Source organism: Chiroxiphia lanceolata, chromosome 10 (assembly GCF_009829145.1).
Source record: "Chiroxiphia lanceolata isolate bChiLan1 chromosome 10, bChiLan1.pri, whole genome shotgun sequence".
NCBI classification, from domain to species: domain Eukaryota; kingdom Metazoa; phylum Chordata; class Aves; order Passeriformes; family Pipridae; genus Chiroxiphia; species Chiroxiphia lanceolata.
This window is the reverse complement of record NC_045646.1, coordinates 376,996-393,080: the sequence shown is the minus strand read 5'-3', so window position 1 is coordinate 393,080 and position 16,085 is coordinate 376,996. Positions and strand designations below refer to the sequence as shown.

Here is a 16,085-nt window from a genome sequence, read left to right as displayed (position 1 = left end):
TCCACGGATTTTGGCAATGTGTAAGGGCTGCTGCAAGTCACCACGACACCAACATTTTTTCATAGTTTTCTTCTTAATCCATATGCATATTCTTCCTAATGGTATGTTCTTAATATATAATTTGTATTGCATCTCATGGTATTGTTTACTACACAGCAAACCCAAACCCCTCCCTTTGCTGTGCAGGCAAGAGCAGCCCCGACCCGGGGCCCTGGTGTCCTCACCGGGGTCACTCAGCCCGGCTCCACCGTCCCCGCCCCACTCCCGAGCATCAGCACGGCTGTTATTCGCCTTCATATCCAGTTCCTGAGGAAAACCACTTCTTACGAGCAAAATAAAATTGTGACAGCATTTGCGTGTTTGACCGGCAGAAGTGACAGAGGCACGGCCGCCCAGCGCGAACCCTGGGGGAACCCCAGCAGGGACCCCGGGCCCCCTGTCATCCATGAAAGTGCCCCTGCTCCCGCCCCACACTGGAAAATAGCCCCGCTCCCGCCCCGCTTTGGAAAACACCCCGTCTCCTGCTCCATGCTGGCAAATCCCCACCCTCCTGCCCCCCGCTCCTGCCGCCGCCCGCGGGCAGCCCCCCCGAGCAGCCCCGGCATCCCCCGGCTCTCCCGGCATCAAACACCGATGCTGCCGGCACAGCGCGGGGCGGCGCGGACCCCACGGGCTCTGCCCGCGCTTCAGTCACGGGGGGACGGGCGGGGGGGTCGGTGCCGCTCAGTGGGGGGGTCAGGGAGCCGCCCCCCAGCAGCCTCAGTGCTCCCATCCCACAGCATCGCCCGGAGCATCGACCGGAGCATCGCCCCGAGCGCGGCGGCTGCGATGGGTGACAGGGGGACTGAGCAGGAGGCTGCGATGGGTGACAGGGGGGCTGAGCAGGAGGCTGCGATGGGTGACAGGGGGACTGAGCAGGAGGCTGCGATGGGTGACAGGGGGACTGAGCAGGAGGCTGTGATGGGTGACAGGGGGGCTGAACACGCCACACGGACGGAGCTGGAGGAGATCGTCAGCAGAATCTCTGATCTGAACAAATGGAGAGAAATCTTTAGTTTCCGTGGGTAAGATTTTTATTCTACTTTTTTATCACGTTTTTAATTCCAGGTGGTTATTTAATGTAATTTTTAAAGTTATGTTTTATTACAAAACTTATGTGCCAATGACAAAAGGTCCTTGTGTACTCCGTAATACAAGTGCTACAGCTCTTACTCTTCCTTTGTTCTGGGGTTGTCTTCTGGCTGGACTCCCGTTTCTCCATATGCCAGCAATGCCTCTGCTGGGTTTTTTAAATTGTGCTTTATTTACCTTTTCAGCTTGGAAATCAACAACACAATTCATCAGGTAACTCTTTTCCAAAGGTAACATTTGGTGTTTTTCTGGTGGGTTTTGGGTTGTCCCACCGGGTTGGCACATTGAGGAGGTCACACATCCATACCTGCAGCCCAGGTCTCTAGGAAGATTCATTTCTCCTGCTGCTCCTTTGAGAAACAGGCGTATTCTTCAGGTATTCTGAAAGAAAGTCTCCCTGATCTAAATCAAAGGGGCAGAGCAGTCCAACACAAATCAACCTTTCTGTCTAAAATTGGTGGTTTCCACAGGCAGTTTTAGAACACAGGAAAAAGGATAACAAGCTAACATCTCCAAAATGCAAGTATTTGGAAAACTTGCTGCGCCCTTAGGTTGGGAGGCACTGAAGGGTATTCTCTGTAACTCAAACACAGTGTTACTCCCTGCTCCAGTCACTAGCTGGTAGGGATGTGTTGGGAATGCCCGAAAACAGCTGGAAGTCAAGGGCACCCATGTTCCAGGGCAGCATGTGTGTCTCCCCTCCCCGCCGCCAACCTACGGCCGGGCACTGCCCACCCCCTGGGAATATTAGGGGGGAACTTGGGGTGCATGAGAGCAGCAGCCCTGGAGTGATGCACCGTCTGCTCCTCTCCTTGCAGCGATGCCGGGGCAGAGCTGGAGATGGATCACCCGGAGCTGGGGAGCCCCCGGGGCCGCAGCCCCCCTTTACCGTCCCCCAGCCCCTCCCGCTCCCTCTGTGCACGGGCGGCCGCCCCCTCTCCCCGGACACGGCGATGGTGAGCTGCCTGTCTGCTGAATTAAGCATGAGCTGTAATTGAATCCCCTGAAGAGAAAGTCTCGGGAGCCTTTCCCGGCGTTCGGGTGGCTGCAGGCTTCAGCCTGCTGTCCCCTGAACAGGGCATGGGATGGGGATGCATTATTTATGAGAATCTTAACGAACATGGCTGCAACACAACCTTAAAGCTGATCCGCAATAATTCCCATGAGAGAACCAGTCAAATGACAAGGGAAAATGTTTACCTGCACTTTGGGGCCTCCCTGACAAACAGCCTCAGGTGAGAGTCAGGATCATGGAATCATAGAATCGTTTGGGTTGAAAAAGGCTTTTTACACCGTCAGTGAGCGATTCCAGCTCCTGTCGAGTGCCTGAGGGCGCTGCTGCCGGTGTCGCTGTCCAGCAGCTCAGAGGTTCTGTGGGTGATGGCAGGGCAGGCCTTCCCCAAAAAGTGCACTGTACCCAGACAGAGGTTATTACACACTGTGACCGAGCTTCACTGGAGTGGCTGAGTACTGAATGAAGTCCCTGACTGAGCCCAAACATCCCCTTTGCTCTGAAGTTGTGAGGTCTGACAGTGTGACAATGCTGTGAGCTCACCCCACCCGCACCCCGAGACCTCCTGACGTTACAGGTCATCCCCGTGCTGGGATCTGACCCCCCTCTGGCTCCTCCTCGGCAGGGGCTGCAGAAGCTGCTGTTTGGGAACACAACCCCCCTGTTCAGCTGTGAGTGGGCAGCAGCACACTTCAGGTTCCGCCAGCCACACTCTGACCTGGCCTACGCGCTGCAGGCAGGGAAGGTAAAGTGTCACACAGCAACTGGCACCAGCTCCAGGTAGGGAAGGTAAAGTGTCACACAGCAACTGGTACCAGCTCCTCCCTGTCTCAGACACGCACAGGAGACAGCAGGCAGTGCTGGGAGCCTCAGCAGCACACACCCCTGCCCCCACACCCCTGCCCCCCACACATCTCCACCCCAACATCCCTGCCTCGACACTCCTGTCCCGACACCCCTACCCCCACACCCCTACCCCCACACCCCTGTGCCCACGCCCTGCCCACCTGCCAGGCCCAGTGTTCCCCACCGGGCTGGGTGCAGGGGCTCCAGCCACAGCCCCCTCACAGCCACAGCTGCCCTCACAGGGGAGCCTTTGGCCCGAGGCTGGAGTGGGATGGATGGCCTGGAGCCAGCAGCTGGCTGCAGGACAGACTGTGATACCCTTCTGTGAGAGGTTCACACGGGAGGGCTCAGGAGAGGCAGCAGGATGCACAAAGCATCAGGACTTTCCTGTTTCTTTTCCAAGAATTAGACTTACCTAATTCTTCCTGCTCCACCTAGACATCCAACAGGTGAAGTCACCTATACTGTCATTTACCGAAGGACTGAGGTTTTTTTCTTCCTCCTTATTTGTCATCACAACACTGCACCCAAAAAAGCAAAAGCCCAAGATAAACACTCAAACTGTAAATCCCCTAAATCACCTGGAGGCTGAAACCCTGGGTACAACCACAGGCACCACTCCCTGCATTCCAAGGCTCTGTGCTCCCAGGAGGTACCACAGCCCTGACCCTGAGCATGGCAGGGAGCAGGCACAGGCACCCCCATGCACAGCCTCACACTTGACCCTTTGCTGTGAGACTAGAGGGGAGAAAAAACAAACTGTGGGGCTTCCAAGCACACATGGTGTCTGGAGCTGATTGACATTCCCTGGGGCCGAGCACTTTGAGGGAGGGACAGAAGGAGGGAGGGCACCCATGAGACCCTTGCTGTCCCCAGCACACAGCCAGGGCCACCCCACAGCTTCCTCTCCATGAGGGCTTCCTGTTTTCCTACTGGCCAGGGACTGCTGGGAATGGCATCTGCTCCTCACACAGGGGGATTTGTCTTTCTGTCCCTAGGGAGGAACAAGAGCTGTTCTGATGGCCATACAAGCACACATCATCACATACCTGCTCTTCACAAGAGACACAGAATATACTCACCTGGACAGGTAAGATGCTGAGCCTTCCCATGGGACACACAGGAATGATTTCCTTGCCTTCTTTGGATTCAGGCAGACCAGCTTCTGGGTTCAGCCAAACCAGACCCAGGTTCAGGTGTGCAGCTACAGGTGGGGATTTGTACCAGGGGAGAAGCCTTGGCTGACCCCTGGGCAAGGCTTCTTCCCACCAAATCCTGTGGTTTGGGATGGTGGCACATGCCCCCCCTGGTGTGTCACAGCCCCTAGTGTGTCACAGCCCCCAGTGTGTCACAGCCCCTAGTGTGTCACAGCCCCCAGTGTGTCACAGCCCCTGGTGTGTCACAGCCCCCGGTGTGCCACAGCCCCCAGTGTGTCACAGCCCCCGGTGTTCCTGCACAGGCTGTGCCGGATCGGGAGGCAGGAACAGGGGCAGGCTCTGGCCGTGGCCCTGGCAGAGACCCTGTGGGCAGCAGGAGGAGGTGGCAGAGCCGTCGTCTGCCTCACCAGCACAGCTGGCACCTCGATGCCACGCGCAGGCTGCAGAGCAGAAACCTTCACAGGCAGAGTGAGTACGGAAACGCCTGCTGCCAACGGAGCCTTCCTTAAAGACACCTTTGGCCTGGAATGTGGATCTCCTAAACCTGCTCCCTCACTTATGGGGCACCAAAGTGGCGAGCTCCCCAGACCCAAGTCCCACCACAGCCCAAGACACACCCACGTCACGCAGGAGCTGCTGCTCCCCTTCATCAAAGGCCGATCTTCCTCCCCCTGCAAAAACAAGAATCCAGTTAGTGTGAGACTGCTCCCAACTCCCTGACAGAGCCAGACCCCAGGGCTGGGCAAGGGGCAGAGCAGACCCCTGCACTGTTCTTTCACTTGGCTAAAGGAACCACAGGGTTAGGGTTAGGGTTAGGATTCAGAAGCTCGGCTGTTTTATATAATCCACATCTCCTTTACACCACCTTCCCCGTGCTTGTGCCCACAGATCCGGCTCTTTGAGTTCTCGGAGAAAGCTGCAGCTCAGGAGTTCATCTCCCACCACATAAACTGTGTAAGTGGGGATATTTGCTCTATCCAAGTTATTTTCTTGCTGAATTACATCTTATTTCCCATTCAAATCAGACCTTTTGAAGGCAAGTGCCACCATCGCAGGATGTGGTGTTAACATACAGTAAAGTTCATGGATCTTCCTTTGGGAAGAGATCCTACTCCCACTAAAATCCCTGGGACTTTAGCCACTATTCCAGCTCTCTCATCCCACAAACACTGGGTAAATGGGACAGCATTTTGTATTTCACTGAAATACAAGATGTGATTCCTTGCAGTCTCAGCAAAAATCTGGGGGAAAAAATGTACAAAACCCATTTGGCCAATAACTGGAAGTTTCTTTCTTTACCTGATCCTATTCAACAAAATTAGTTATAAAATCTTCCTGGAATAACACCTTACTCATCTGGCTCAACACACTCACCTAAGGCTGTATTGAAGCAGATTAATTGTTTTAATAAAATGTGATTTACTGGCCATAATTTCTTCCCTGTGATCCCTGATTTCTTTTTCCAGTTCAGGTGTGAAGGAAGCCACGGAGTGATCCTATTTTTATACAGTTTACTTTTCTCTAGGACACTTGAAAGGTATATTTCACTTTTTAAATATTTTCCTCTAGTTTGGTTACATCTCCTGAAATGGCTTTTCCTTTCCTCCCTTTCCCATCAGCCAGGCAGGGACACGCAGCATCACTTCCAGCACCAGCCTGGCACTGCCCTGATGTTCTGTGTTTGGCCATACAGGGTCCAAGAGGATTTGGGTGACACAGCTCCTCTGCTGAACGTCAGTTCTGGAAATGTCACCTGCACAGAGGTAGGATCAGCTACAATCCACAATCAAATGTTTCCCACATTTGATTTAGGAAAAAAATTCTTTTTAATCCAGAGAAAAAAAGCATAAGGTCATACAAAAATATTTTGCTAATTTTAATCATGACTGTGCATGCAAAAAACAGAGGATGATGGTGATGGTGATGATGACAATAAGAACAATAATAACAAAAAAGCCCCCTGCAGCCTGGCGTTCCCCTGCTCATGACAGGCACGACAGAGCTGGGAGTGGGACCCCACCTGCAAAGGGTGTTTGCCCCACGGTGTGACCACGGGCTCTGTCCCCCAGGCCGTGCTCAGCCTCCTCCTGACGGGACGGGCGAGCCCCCGGGAGCTCGACAGTGGGGCCGGGGAGGCCCGGGGGCAGCGGGGCCCGGTGGGCTTCCTGCGCTGGGAGCGGGTGGCGGAGCGGCAGGTGAGAGCGGCAGGTGAGAGCGGGGCCGGGCAGAGGGACCGCGGCTCCCCTCGGGCTCACAAGGCTGCCCTGCCCTGCCCTGCCCTGCCCTGCCCTGCCCTGCCCTGCCCAGGTGAGCCCCGCGCTGCGCACCCCCCTCCTGCCCGTGTGGCTGTGCGGTGTCCCCGGCAGGCACGGCGTCCTCTTCGGCACCGACCCCCGGCTGCTCTGCCACTGGAGAGCCGAGAGGCTCTTCCACCTCTACTTCTACAGCGGGCAGCAGGAGCAGACCCGGACGGCCCACCTGACCATAGGTACAGACCCGGGCTTGCCAGGGGGTGAGGGGTGGGCGTCACAGACCTCTGTCCCTCCTGTGCTTAGTACTCAGTAGAAAGTTTAAACACACCATGAAGCTGGATTGTTTCATGATTAATTCAAAATTTAAATAACCCTCTCTCCAGCTGTTGTGTTTTCTCCATGGCCAGTAACCAAGTCCCTCACAACCACTCCTCATTCCCTCACCAGTGGGACTGGGGAGAGAAGCAGGAGAGTAAAAGAGAGATAAAGACAGATGAATAGGGAGAGCAAAGGCCGTGCACACAAGCAAAGCAAAACAAGGAGCTCATTCACCCCTTCCCATGGGCAGGCAGGTGTTCAGCTCTAGGAGAGCAGGGCCCTATCCTGCAGAACAGTTACTTAGGAAGACCAACCCAAACATCCTCCCCTTCCACCTTCTTCCCCCACTTGTACTGAGCATGATGTCATATTCTCTGGAATATCCCTTTGGTCAGTTTGTGCCTCCTCCCAACCTCCCATGCACCCCCAGTCTCCTTGCCAACATGGCCTTGACACTGTGTAAGCTCTGCTCAGCAAAGCCAAAAACATCTCTACATTATCAATCCTGTGTTCAGCACAAATCCAAAACATAGTGCCATACCAGCCACTGGGCAGACAGTTGAATCTACCCCAGACAAAACCAGTATGCCAACACAGAGAGGCTGGCACATGAGGGTCACCTTCCTGCTTCCAGCAGCTGACTGAGGCTGAAGTCCCTGTTTTCCTGCACAGCACCAGGTGCCACCACAGCCCTTGTGTTTCCCCCCAAGTTCCACATCCCACCCAGAAAGGGTGAACTGCTCCTGTAACATCACTTGGATTGTGAACCAGGCTTTGTGCTTGGGGTGCAAAATTCTTGTTTCTCTGCCACCATGCACCACTCACCTTTGTCAATGAATGCCTCCCTCTTCCTCGCTCTCCTTTCACTGCAGCAGTTAAAGTGGCCAGAACCTTGGAACTAAGGGGTAAATCTGCAAGGAAAGGTGAATCGAGATCCACCATCATGAAACCCAGCATGGCCACAGATATTATCTGTGCATTTGCTCAGAAAACAAACATGCAAACTGCACCCTCAGAATTTCCGGGGGGGCCAACGGCTCCAGGGCAGCCCCAGCCTGGGAGGCCCTGCTGGGCTCCCCCAGCTCCCTGGGGCAGGGCAGCAGCACATCTGCACCCATGTGGCTGCAGAACCTTCTGCTTTTAACCTTCACCAAAACCTTTTTGAGAGGGGTTGGGTTTTTTTAGACTCTTTTAACAGCATTTCCTCCTCAGACACTCACTCGCGTCACTGGGAAGAGGCCCCAAGTGCAGACGCCTGCAGCCCAGGGAAGAGGTGCCCGGCCCTGGAGATGGCAATCAGGACCAAGTGGGCAGGTGCCACCGTCAGCTGGAATGGGACAGACCCCTTCTTCTGAGGAGTGAGCAGGATGGACCCCTGCTCCCGAAGAGTGCTGGCAACTGCACTGGTCACTGCAGCACGGAGGACAAAAACACCTCCCCAAATCAACCAGCCCCTGGTGCACTGAGGGGCCGCCCTGTTCACAAGGCATCACACCCACTGAGAGAGTGTGGGCAGGTGAGGAACAGTCACCAACAACGCTGCCCCACCACACATCTTTTCCAGGTGGTAGGATGCTGCTTCCCATGACAGCCAGCAGGAAAAGAAAAGAGTCAACCCCTGGCACAGCTGCCCAGGGCAGTGGTGGATCATTCTGGCATTTGTGATTCAGTGATTTTACTGTCATGCCAAATCCTGGCACCCTGCATCAGCCTGGCAAGCACGGGCAAGGCACATAACTTCTCACTCACAGTGACCACTGTCCACTTCCTTCTTCGTTGCCATCACTCAAAGAAGATCTATTAGTCATACCCTTAGTGCTAATGTACAGTTGCTAATGACAACTGCACTGAGAACAATAAACCTTCTGCAAGCAATCCAGAAGCTTGGTTCAGATTAATTCAATTTTCCAATTAAAAAAACCAAGTGGTGACATCGAGCCTGAGATTCTGCTGGGCCAGAATGAGGAGCTGCCAGTTACAGCTGATGTGGGATCTGCACCTGCTCTTGTCCCCTTCTTGAGTTTCTGCTCAGTTCAGGACACTCCTGAGCACGTGGCCTCCCCGCTGCAGAGCTGTGGCTCAGCCCCAGTGCTGTGGTCCCCTGGCACCTGCAGCCCCACTGACACCAGGAGAGGGGCCCCAGGGCTGCCAGGGCTGCACCAGCCCATCACCCTTCTGTGCCCACACCGGCAACTCCGGACACCGGCGCAGGCTGGGGAACAGGGAGTCAGGAGCAGGGTCCCCCACCCCTTCAGCCACATCACAGCCCCCAGACACCTGTCTCCCACCCCAGCCCTGCTCCCCATCCCCCTCACAGACCCAGTGTGATTGTGAAAGGCAGAAAAAGGAAGAGAAACCCAGCTAACCCCAGCTGCACCCGCTGTGGGAGTACACACCCTCGCCACCTCCCTTGGGCTCCCGTCCCACTGCCCCCACGTCTTCACATCCTTTTAGAACCTTCCTGCCATGCAGAGCTACATTTCAGCTGATCATTTCCCTCCATCAGAGCTGAGCCTTTGCTCATTCCAGCCAGGTCACATCACGCTTAGCAATGCTTTAGCAATAAGCAGCAATAAAGACAGTCTGGGTGTCAGTCACATTTCTCTGAAAACTCCTCCAGCCCCGGCACCTCAGGAAGTGCAGTACTTGTGACAACAGCTACAATCTTTCACTTCTATTCTGGAAATTCTCTGCAGAAGACAAATAAACCTTGCAAACCTTGACACATCCCACAGATGCTCAGGGGTGCTGTCATGCCCTGAAAGACCTGAGAGGATCAGAGGCTACACAGCCAGGAATGCAAGCGACAAATCCAGACACACACAAATGAAACTAAGCTGTGTTTTGGCACCTTGAATGAGTTAATTTCATGGAGGAAACAAGCACCAGAGGCCCTGGCAGCAAGGCCCCTCTCCTGCAGACCTGCTCACAGGTAATACCACTTTGGTTAGAAATGCTCTGTGTGGGTATCTCAGAACAAAGTGTTGCTTGTTGATGGACAAAACCCCTCAGAACCAAACTGCAGGAAGAACTCCGGAGAAAACAATATTGAAAGTGTTCAAGGCCAGGTTGGACAGGGCTTGGAGCAATGTGGTCTAGTGGAAGGAGTCTTCCTTCTGGATCCAGGGTAGAACTGGATGGGCTTTAAGGTCCCTCTCAACCCAAACCATTTTGTGACTCTCTGATTTCTGGAGGGATTTGACAGACACATAGATGTGATGCCAAGGGACACTAGTTAGTGGTGGCCTTGGTAGCTCTAAGTTAATGGTTTGACTCAATGATCTTAAAGGTTTTTCCAACCTAAGCAATTCTGTGTTTCTATTGTTCCGTGATTCACTTATCTGGTGTTACTGAAAGAGATGTTGTTTAAACTGCCGGGTTTTTCCCAAAAAACTTTTTCTTTTTTTTTTTTTTTTGTCTGGGGAATGAAACCAGCCCAACTTCTCCCCTTGTCTGGTCCCCCTATGTAAAACCAGAGCTAAGAAAACACCTCATTCTGCAGAACATTTTACATCAGCCCAAAAACATCTTTTATCATTTTTTTGACAGCCCCAGTGAGGGGGCATGGCCCCAGTGAGCACACAGGGAGCACACACGGAGCACACAGGGAGCACACAGGGAGCACACACACACACAGCACACATGGAGCACACAGGGAGCACGCACACAGAGCACATACGCAGCACACACAGAGCACATACACAGCACACACAGAGCACATACACAGCACACACAGCACACATGGAGCACACAGGGAGCACACACAGCACACACACACGGAACACACACAGACATCACACAGCACACACGGAGCACACACACAGTACACACATCACACACATCACACACACGGAGCACACACACATCACATACACAGCACACACGGAGCACAAATGGAGCACAGACAGCACACACATCACACACATCACATATATCATACACACACCTCACACACACACAGAGCACACACACACATCACACACATCACATATATCATACACACACCTCACACACACACACACACACACACCACACACACACACACACACAGAGCACACACACATCACACACACACACACACATCACACACACACACACACACACACACACACACCACACACACTCACACACACACACAGAGCACACACACACACACACACACACAGAGCACACACACACACACACACACACAGAGCACACACACACACACACACACACATCACACACACACACACACACACACACACACACACATCACACACACACACACACACACACACATCACACACACACACACACACACACACACACATCACACACACACACACACACACACACACACACACAGAGCACACACACAGAGCACACACACACACACACACACACACACACACACACACACACACACCACACACACACACACACACACAGAGCACACACACACACACACACACACACACATCACACACACACACACACACACACATCACACACACACACACACACACAGAGCACACACACATCACACACACACACACACACACACACACACACACACACACACACACACACACACATCACACACACACACACACACACACACACACACACACACACACACACACACACACACACACACACACACACACACACACACACACACACACACACGGATCACACTCCGTCCCCGCCGGTGCCGGTTCCGCCCGCGCGGGGCCCGCCGGGAGCGGGGCAGGGGCCGCGCAGCCGCCGCTCTCCCAGCGCCGCCCCGTCCGTCCTTCCCCCCGTCCTCCTCCTCCTCCTCCTCCTCTCCCTCCTTCCCCTCCCTCTCCCTCTCCCTCCCCAGCGCGGTCCGATGGTGCCGAGGCGCGATGAGCCGCCCGTCCTCCGCCGGCCCCGGCCCTAGCAAGCCCTGCGGGAAGCAGCAGCAGCAGCAGCAGCAGCAGCAGCATCACGCCCCGTCCCCCGCCGCCGTCCTGCCGGGGCCCGGCGGGGCTTCTCCGCCGCCTCCCCCTCCTCCTCCTCCTCCTCTTCCTCCCCCCCAGCAGCAGCAGCAGCAGCAGCAGCAGCAGGAGCTGACCTCGCTCTTCGAGTGCCCCATCTGCTTCGACTATGTCCTGCCGCCCATCCTGCAGTGCCAGGCCGGGCACCTCGTGTGCAAGCAATGCCGGCAGCAGCTGAGCCTCTGCCCCACCTGTCGGGGCTCCCTCACCCCCAACATCAGGAACCTGGCCATGGAGAAGGTGGCCTCGGCTGTCCTCTTCCCGTGCAAGGTAAGGATGAAGGGCTGGGCAGGGGGACGGGGATGGGGGGGGGGGTCCGGGCGGCCCGTTAGGGCCGCCCGGGCCTCCCCCCCATCCCCGTCCCCCTGCAGAAGACCCCCACCCATCACCCCCACATCCCCATCACCCAGCGCCGGTGCCTTTCCTGACGGCTCGTATTTGGCCTTTTTTTTCCCCAGTATGCCACGACAGGCTGCTCCCTGACGCTCCACCACACGGAAAAGCCAAAGCACGAAGCCGTCTGCGAGTACCGTCCCTACTCCTGCCCGTGCCCCGGTACCTCCTGCGACTGGGAGGGGTCGCTGGAAGCCGTGATGTCCCACCTCATGCACGCCCACAAAAGCATCACCACCCTTCAGGGAGAAGACATCATTTTCCTCGCCACAGACATTAACCTGCCGGGGGCAGTGGACTGGGTGATGATGCAGTCGTGCTTCAGCCACCACTTCATGCTGGTGCTGAAGAAGCAGGAGAAGTGCGAAGGCCACCAGCAGTTTTTCGCCACTGTGCTGCTCATCGGCACCCGAAAGCAGGCGGAGAACTTTCAGTACAGGCTGGAACTGCACGGCAACTGCCACCGGCTGACCTGGGAGGCCTCCCCCTGCTCCATCCACGACGGAGTGTCCGTGGCCATCCGCAACAGCAACTGCCTCGTTTTTGACACGGCCACCGCGCACCTCTTCGCTGACAACGGGAACCTCGGCATTAACGTGACCATTTCCATGTGCTGTCCGTGACCCGAAGCTGTCTGGACGTAGTTGCTTCACCGGGGGTTTGCTTTTGGTTCCCGTTTTTAATGCCGTTCAACTATGTCATCGTGTACGCTTAAGGTTCCTGACTAGCCAGCAAGTTGTGACTTTGGGGAGAAGAGGAACAAGAGTGTCCTGTAAGTAACATGAGTGGGACAAGGTCTTTTAAAATTCTTGGGTGCCTTAGGAAGATTACACACACACACACACAGTTACCTTTTATAATTTAATTGTATTTTATGTAAAGAGTGCTTCCGTTGGACATGTGGCTTAAGAAGCTCCTGTTTGGAGCGCACCTAAAAGCCCTTTAAGCAGCAGTACAGATTCGCTCTCTCACTGGTGAGCTCTAATAACAGGCTGCAGTATCACAGAAGGGTTTGGGTTGGAAGAGACTTAAAGATCATCTATTCCAATCCCCTTGCCATGAGCAGGGACACCTTCCACCAGCCCAGGTTGCTCCAAGCCCTGTCCAGCCTGGCCTTGGACACTTGCAGGGATGGGGCAGCCACAGCTTCTCTGGGCAACCTGTGTCAGGGCCTCCCCACCCTCACAGGGAAGAATTTCTTCCCAGTATCCCATATAACCCTTCCCTCTGGCAGTGGGAAGCCATTCTGCCTTGTCCTGTCATTCCAGGCCCTTGTCCAAAGTCCCTCTCCAGCTCTCTTGTAGCACCTATAGGCACTGGAAGGGGCTCCAGGTTCTCATGATTTGCCCTTAGTAAGGCCATGTTGGCTGTCACCAATCACCTCCTTATTTTCCATGTGCCTTAGCATAGTTACCAGGAGAATCTGCTCCATGCTCTTGCTGGGCACCGAGGTGAGACTTACCAGCCTGTAGTTCCCTGGGTCTTCCTTACTCCCCTTTTTAAAAAAGGGGAGTTATGTTTCCCTTTTTGCACTCCATGAGAACTTCACTGGACTGCCATGACTTCTCAAACATGATGGATAGTGGCTGAGCCACTTCCTCTGCCAGTTCCCTCTGGACCCATGGGTGCATCTCGTTAGGTCCCATGGACTTGTGCCCCTTCAGGTCCCTTAGACCTCGACCCTGATCCTCTCCCACGGTGGGCAGTTCTTCCTTCTCCCACTCCCTGCCTTTGCCTCCTGTGGCTCAGGTGCTGTGGCTGGAGCACTTGCCATGAAGGTTGAACAAACATCACTGAGTATCCCAGGCTTCTCCATGTCCTGGGGAACCAGGTCTCTCGTTTCCTTCTGGAGAGGGCCCACATTTTCTCTACTCTTCCTTTTATCACCGATGTACCTGTAGAGGCTTTGCTTGTTGCCCTTGACGTCCCTGGCCAGGTTTAATTCTGTCAGGCTTTAGCTTTCCTAACTTGATCCCTGGCTGCTCCAACAGTCTCTCCTCCAAGGCTGCCTGTCTTTTCCTAGTAGGTGGGAAGGGAAAGAAATCCAAGCAACCTCTCACAGAAGAATCTGTGACTCAAAGCAGGAGCAGTAGGTACTTCAGCAATGTCTCTCCATTCCCTGCTACCTTATGGAAGGGGATGGGCAGTGGGTCAGCTGCAGCGGCTTTAAAAGGAAAAAGAGGAGGAGGGGCTGGGGTACAGCCCAGCAGGTTTCAGGGAGCATGGAAGGTACTCCTGTGTGACTCCTGTCTGGTGTAGGGGGATCTGGCCAGGTACAGGTGCGAGCAGGAGGCACAATTCTCACAGATCCCAGACAGCTGGAGCCGGTGACACAGCGACAGACTCGGGCTGTCCCCCTGCAGCTGCCCTGGGAGACACACTTGACAATATTGATTATTGTAAAAGACTCATAATATAGCAAGAGCTTTATGGCCAGTGTCACGTCATTTGCTATTTAAGTTTTGTTGCCATATTTACTTTTATTTTGCAATAAATATTTTGCAAAACCAACGCTGTGGAGCTGTGCTAACACACATGTGCGTGGCAGCTTCTCCGCGGTGACTCTGTGTCCTCAGCCGTGCTGGACCAGCAGGGATTCCCCCAGGAGGGCTGGCTCACCCCGCCGGGGTCCTTGTCCCCACCACCTCCCGCTGCCAGACACGGCCACTCTGCGACAGGAGCAGAGCAACAGAGGGGAGACAGGAGTCCCAGAGACAGCGGTGACAGCCTGACCTCTGCAACTGAATCACAGGTTGTCACCACAGCTGACTCTGCCTGCAGCTCCCCCTCTGCCACCGGAATGTTCTGCCTGAATCACTGGCGACAAATCCCAGCTCCACGTGCGGCTGTGCCAAATCTCGGGCGTGTGCTGTTTGCAGGAGGCACAGTCCACTGAGGGACTGGCAGTGGGAGGCCTCATGATAGTGGAAAACTGCAGGTAAAGTGACAGGTGAGGTTTGGTGTGAATAAGCACAATCCAGAGGGGTAACAGCGTTCCCCCAGGGAAGGGCTCTCTGGAGTTAAGCCCGAGCTCTGCAGAGCCACCACCAGCACCCGGAAAGTGCAGGAGAACAAGTTCGGCCTCAACAAAGGGAAGCTCAAGTCTGGCCTTAAGAATTTAGGAGTGACCATGGGCAAAAAAAAAAACCCCGAGGAATTACTCTCTAGGCATTTGCATACCAATGATTAAAGATCCCACACCTGGTCTCACTTGCACACTGTGCTGGCAGAACTCCAGGCGAAACTAATTGCCTCCTGCTTAAGTGGGATCAGAGTAAAGCCGGGGCTCCAACAGGTGTGCGTTAACACCTGTGCTTTCAGCACAACCGAGGCAAGGTGGGGGTCTTCTGCAGGGGGATGGGGAGGTGATGGGTGGGGGTCTTCTGCAGGGGGATGGGGATGTGGGGGTGATGGGTGGGGGTCTTCTGCAGGGGGACGGGGATGGGAGGGGTGGTCCGGGCAGCCCTAACGGGCCGCCCGGACCCCCCCCCCATCCCCGTCCCCCTGCCCAGCCCTTCATCCTTACCTTGTGCGGGATGGGGATGGGGAGGTGATGGGTGATGGGTGGGGGTCTTCTTCAGGGGGACGGGGATGGGGGGGTGGCCCGGGCGGCCCTAACGGGCCGCCCGGACCCCCCCCCATCCCCGTCCCCCTGTCCAGACCCTCATTCTTACCTTGTGAGGGTGGAGCGGCCCGGACGGGGCCGGGCCGGGCCTGAGGCGGAGCCGCCGCCGCGCTCGGTCCCGGCGGCCCCCGCGCCCGACGCGTCACCCCGGAGACGGCAGCGGAGCGGGCGGGGATGGCCGGGCCGGGCGATGGGAAGGGCCGTGGGCCGGGGCAGCCCCCTCGGGAGGGTGCAGGTGGCCCGGCAGAGCCGCGCTGTGGGGCCCCCCCGGCCCTGCCCGCCCTCCTGGCCTACAGACGGGAGGCCTCGCGGGCACCCGCGCGCCTCGAGGTGGGTGCGGGCCGGGCG

The 16,085-nt window shown here is 55.5% G+C and overlaps 2 protein-coding genes across 3 annotated transcripts; both read left to right on the top strand.

The window, feature by feature from the left end:
- The first annotated feature begins 927 nt into the window (after positions 1 to 927).
- Positions 928 to 8,071, top strand: MINDY4B (MINDY family member 4B). The gene is made up of 12 exons (XM_032697984.1): positions 928 to 1,064; positions 1,317 to 1,344; positions 1,950 to 2,087; positions 2,769 to 2,888; positions 3,988 to 4,079; positions 4,449 to 4,614; positions 5,035 to 5,100; positions 5,613 to 5,683; positions 5,840 to 5,909; positions 6,216 to 6,341; positions 6,454 to 6,693; positions 7,760 to 8,071. The coding sequence occupies exons 1-12, from the start codon at positions 928 to 930 to the stop codon at positions 8,069 to 8,071; spliced, it is 1,566 nt and encodes a 521-aa protein (XP_032553875.1).
- A 3,432-nt stretch (positions 8,072 to 11,503) lies between these two features.
- On the top strand, positions 11,504 to 14,856 carry SIAH2 (siah E3 ubiquitin protein ligase 2). Of its 2 annotated transcripts, XR_004358735.1 has the most exons (3): positions 11,504 to 11,989; positions 12,178 to 12,884; positions 14,721 to 14,856. XR_004358735.1 is itself a non-coding variant. In XM_032697320.1 (2 exons), exons 1-2 carry the CDS (start codon positions 11,588 to 11,590, stop codon positions 12,733 to 12,735), a joined length of 960 nt encoding a protein of 319 aa, XP_032553211.1. In that variant the 5' UTR covers positions 11,504 to 11,587; the 3' UTR covers positions 12,736 to 13,210. The 2 variants fall into 2 exon arrangements, 1 of the variants encoding a protein (XP_032553211.1); XM_032697320.1 differs by lacking the exon at positions 14,721 to 14,856 and having other exon boundaries at positions 12,178 to 13,210.
- Positions 14,857 to 16,085: the final 1,229 nt, after the last annotated feature.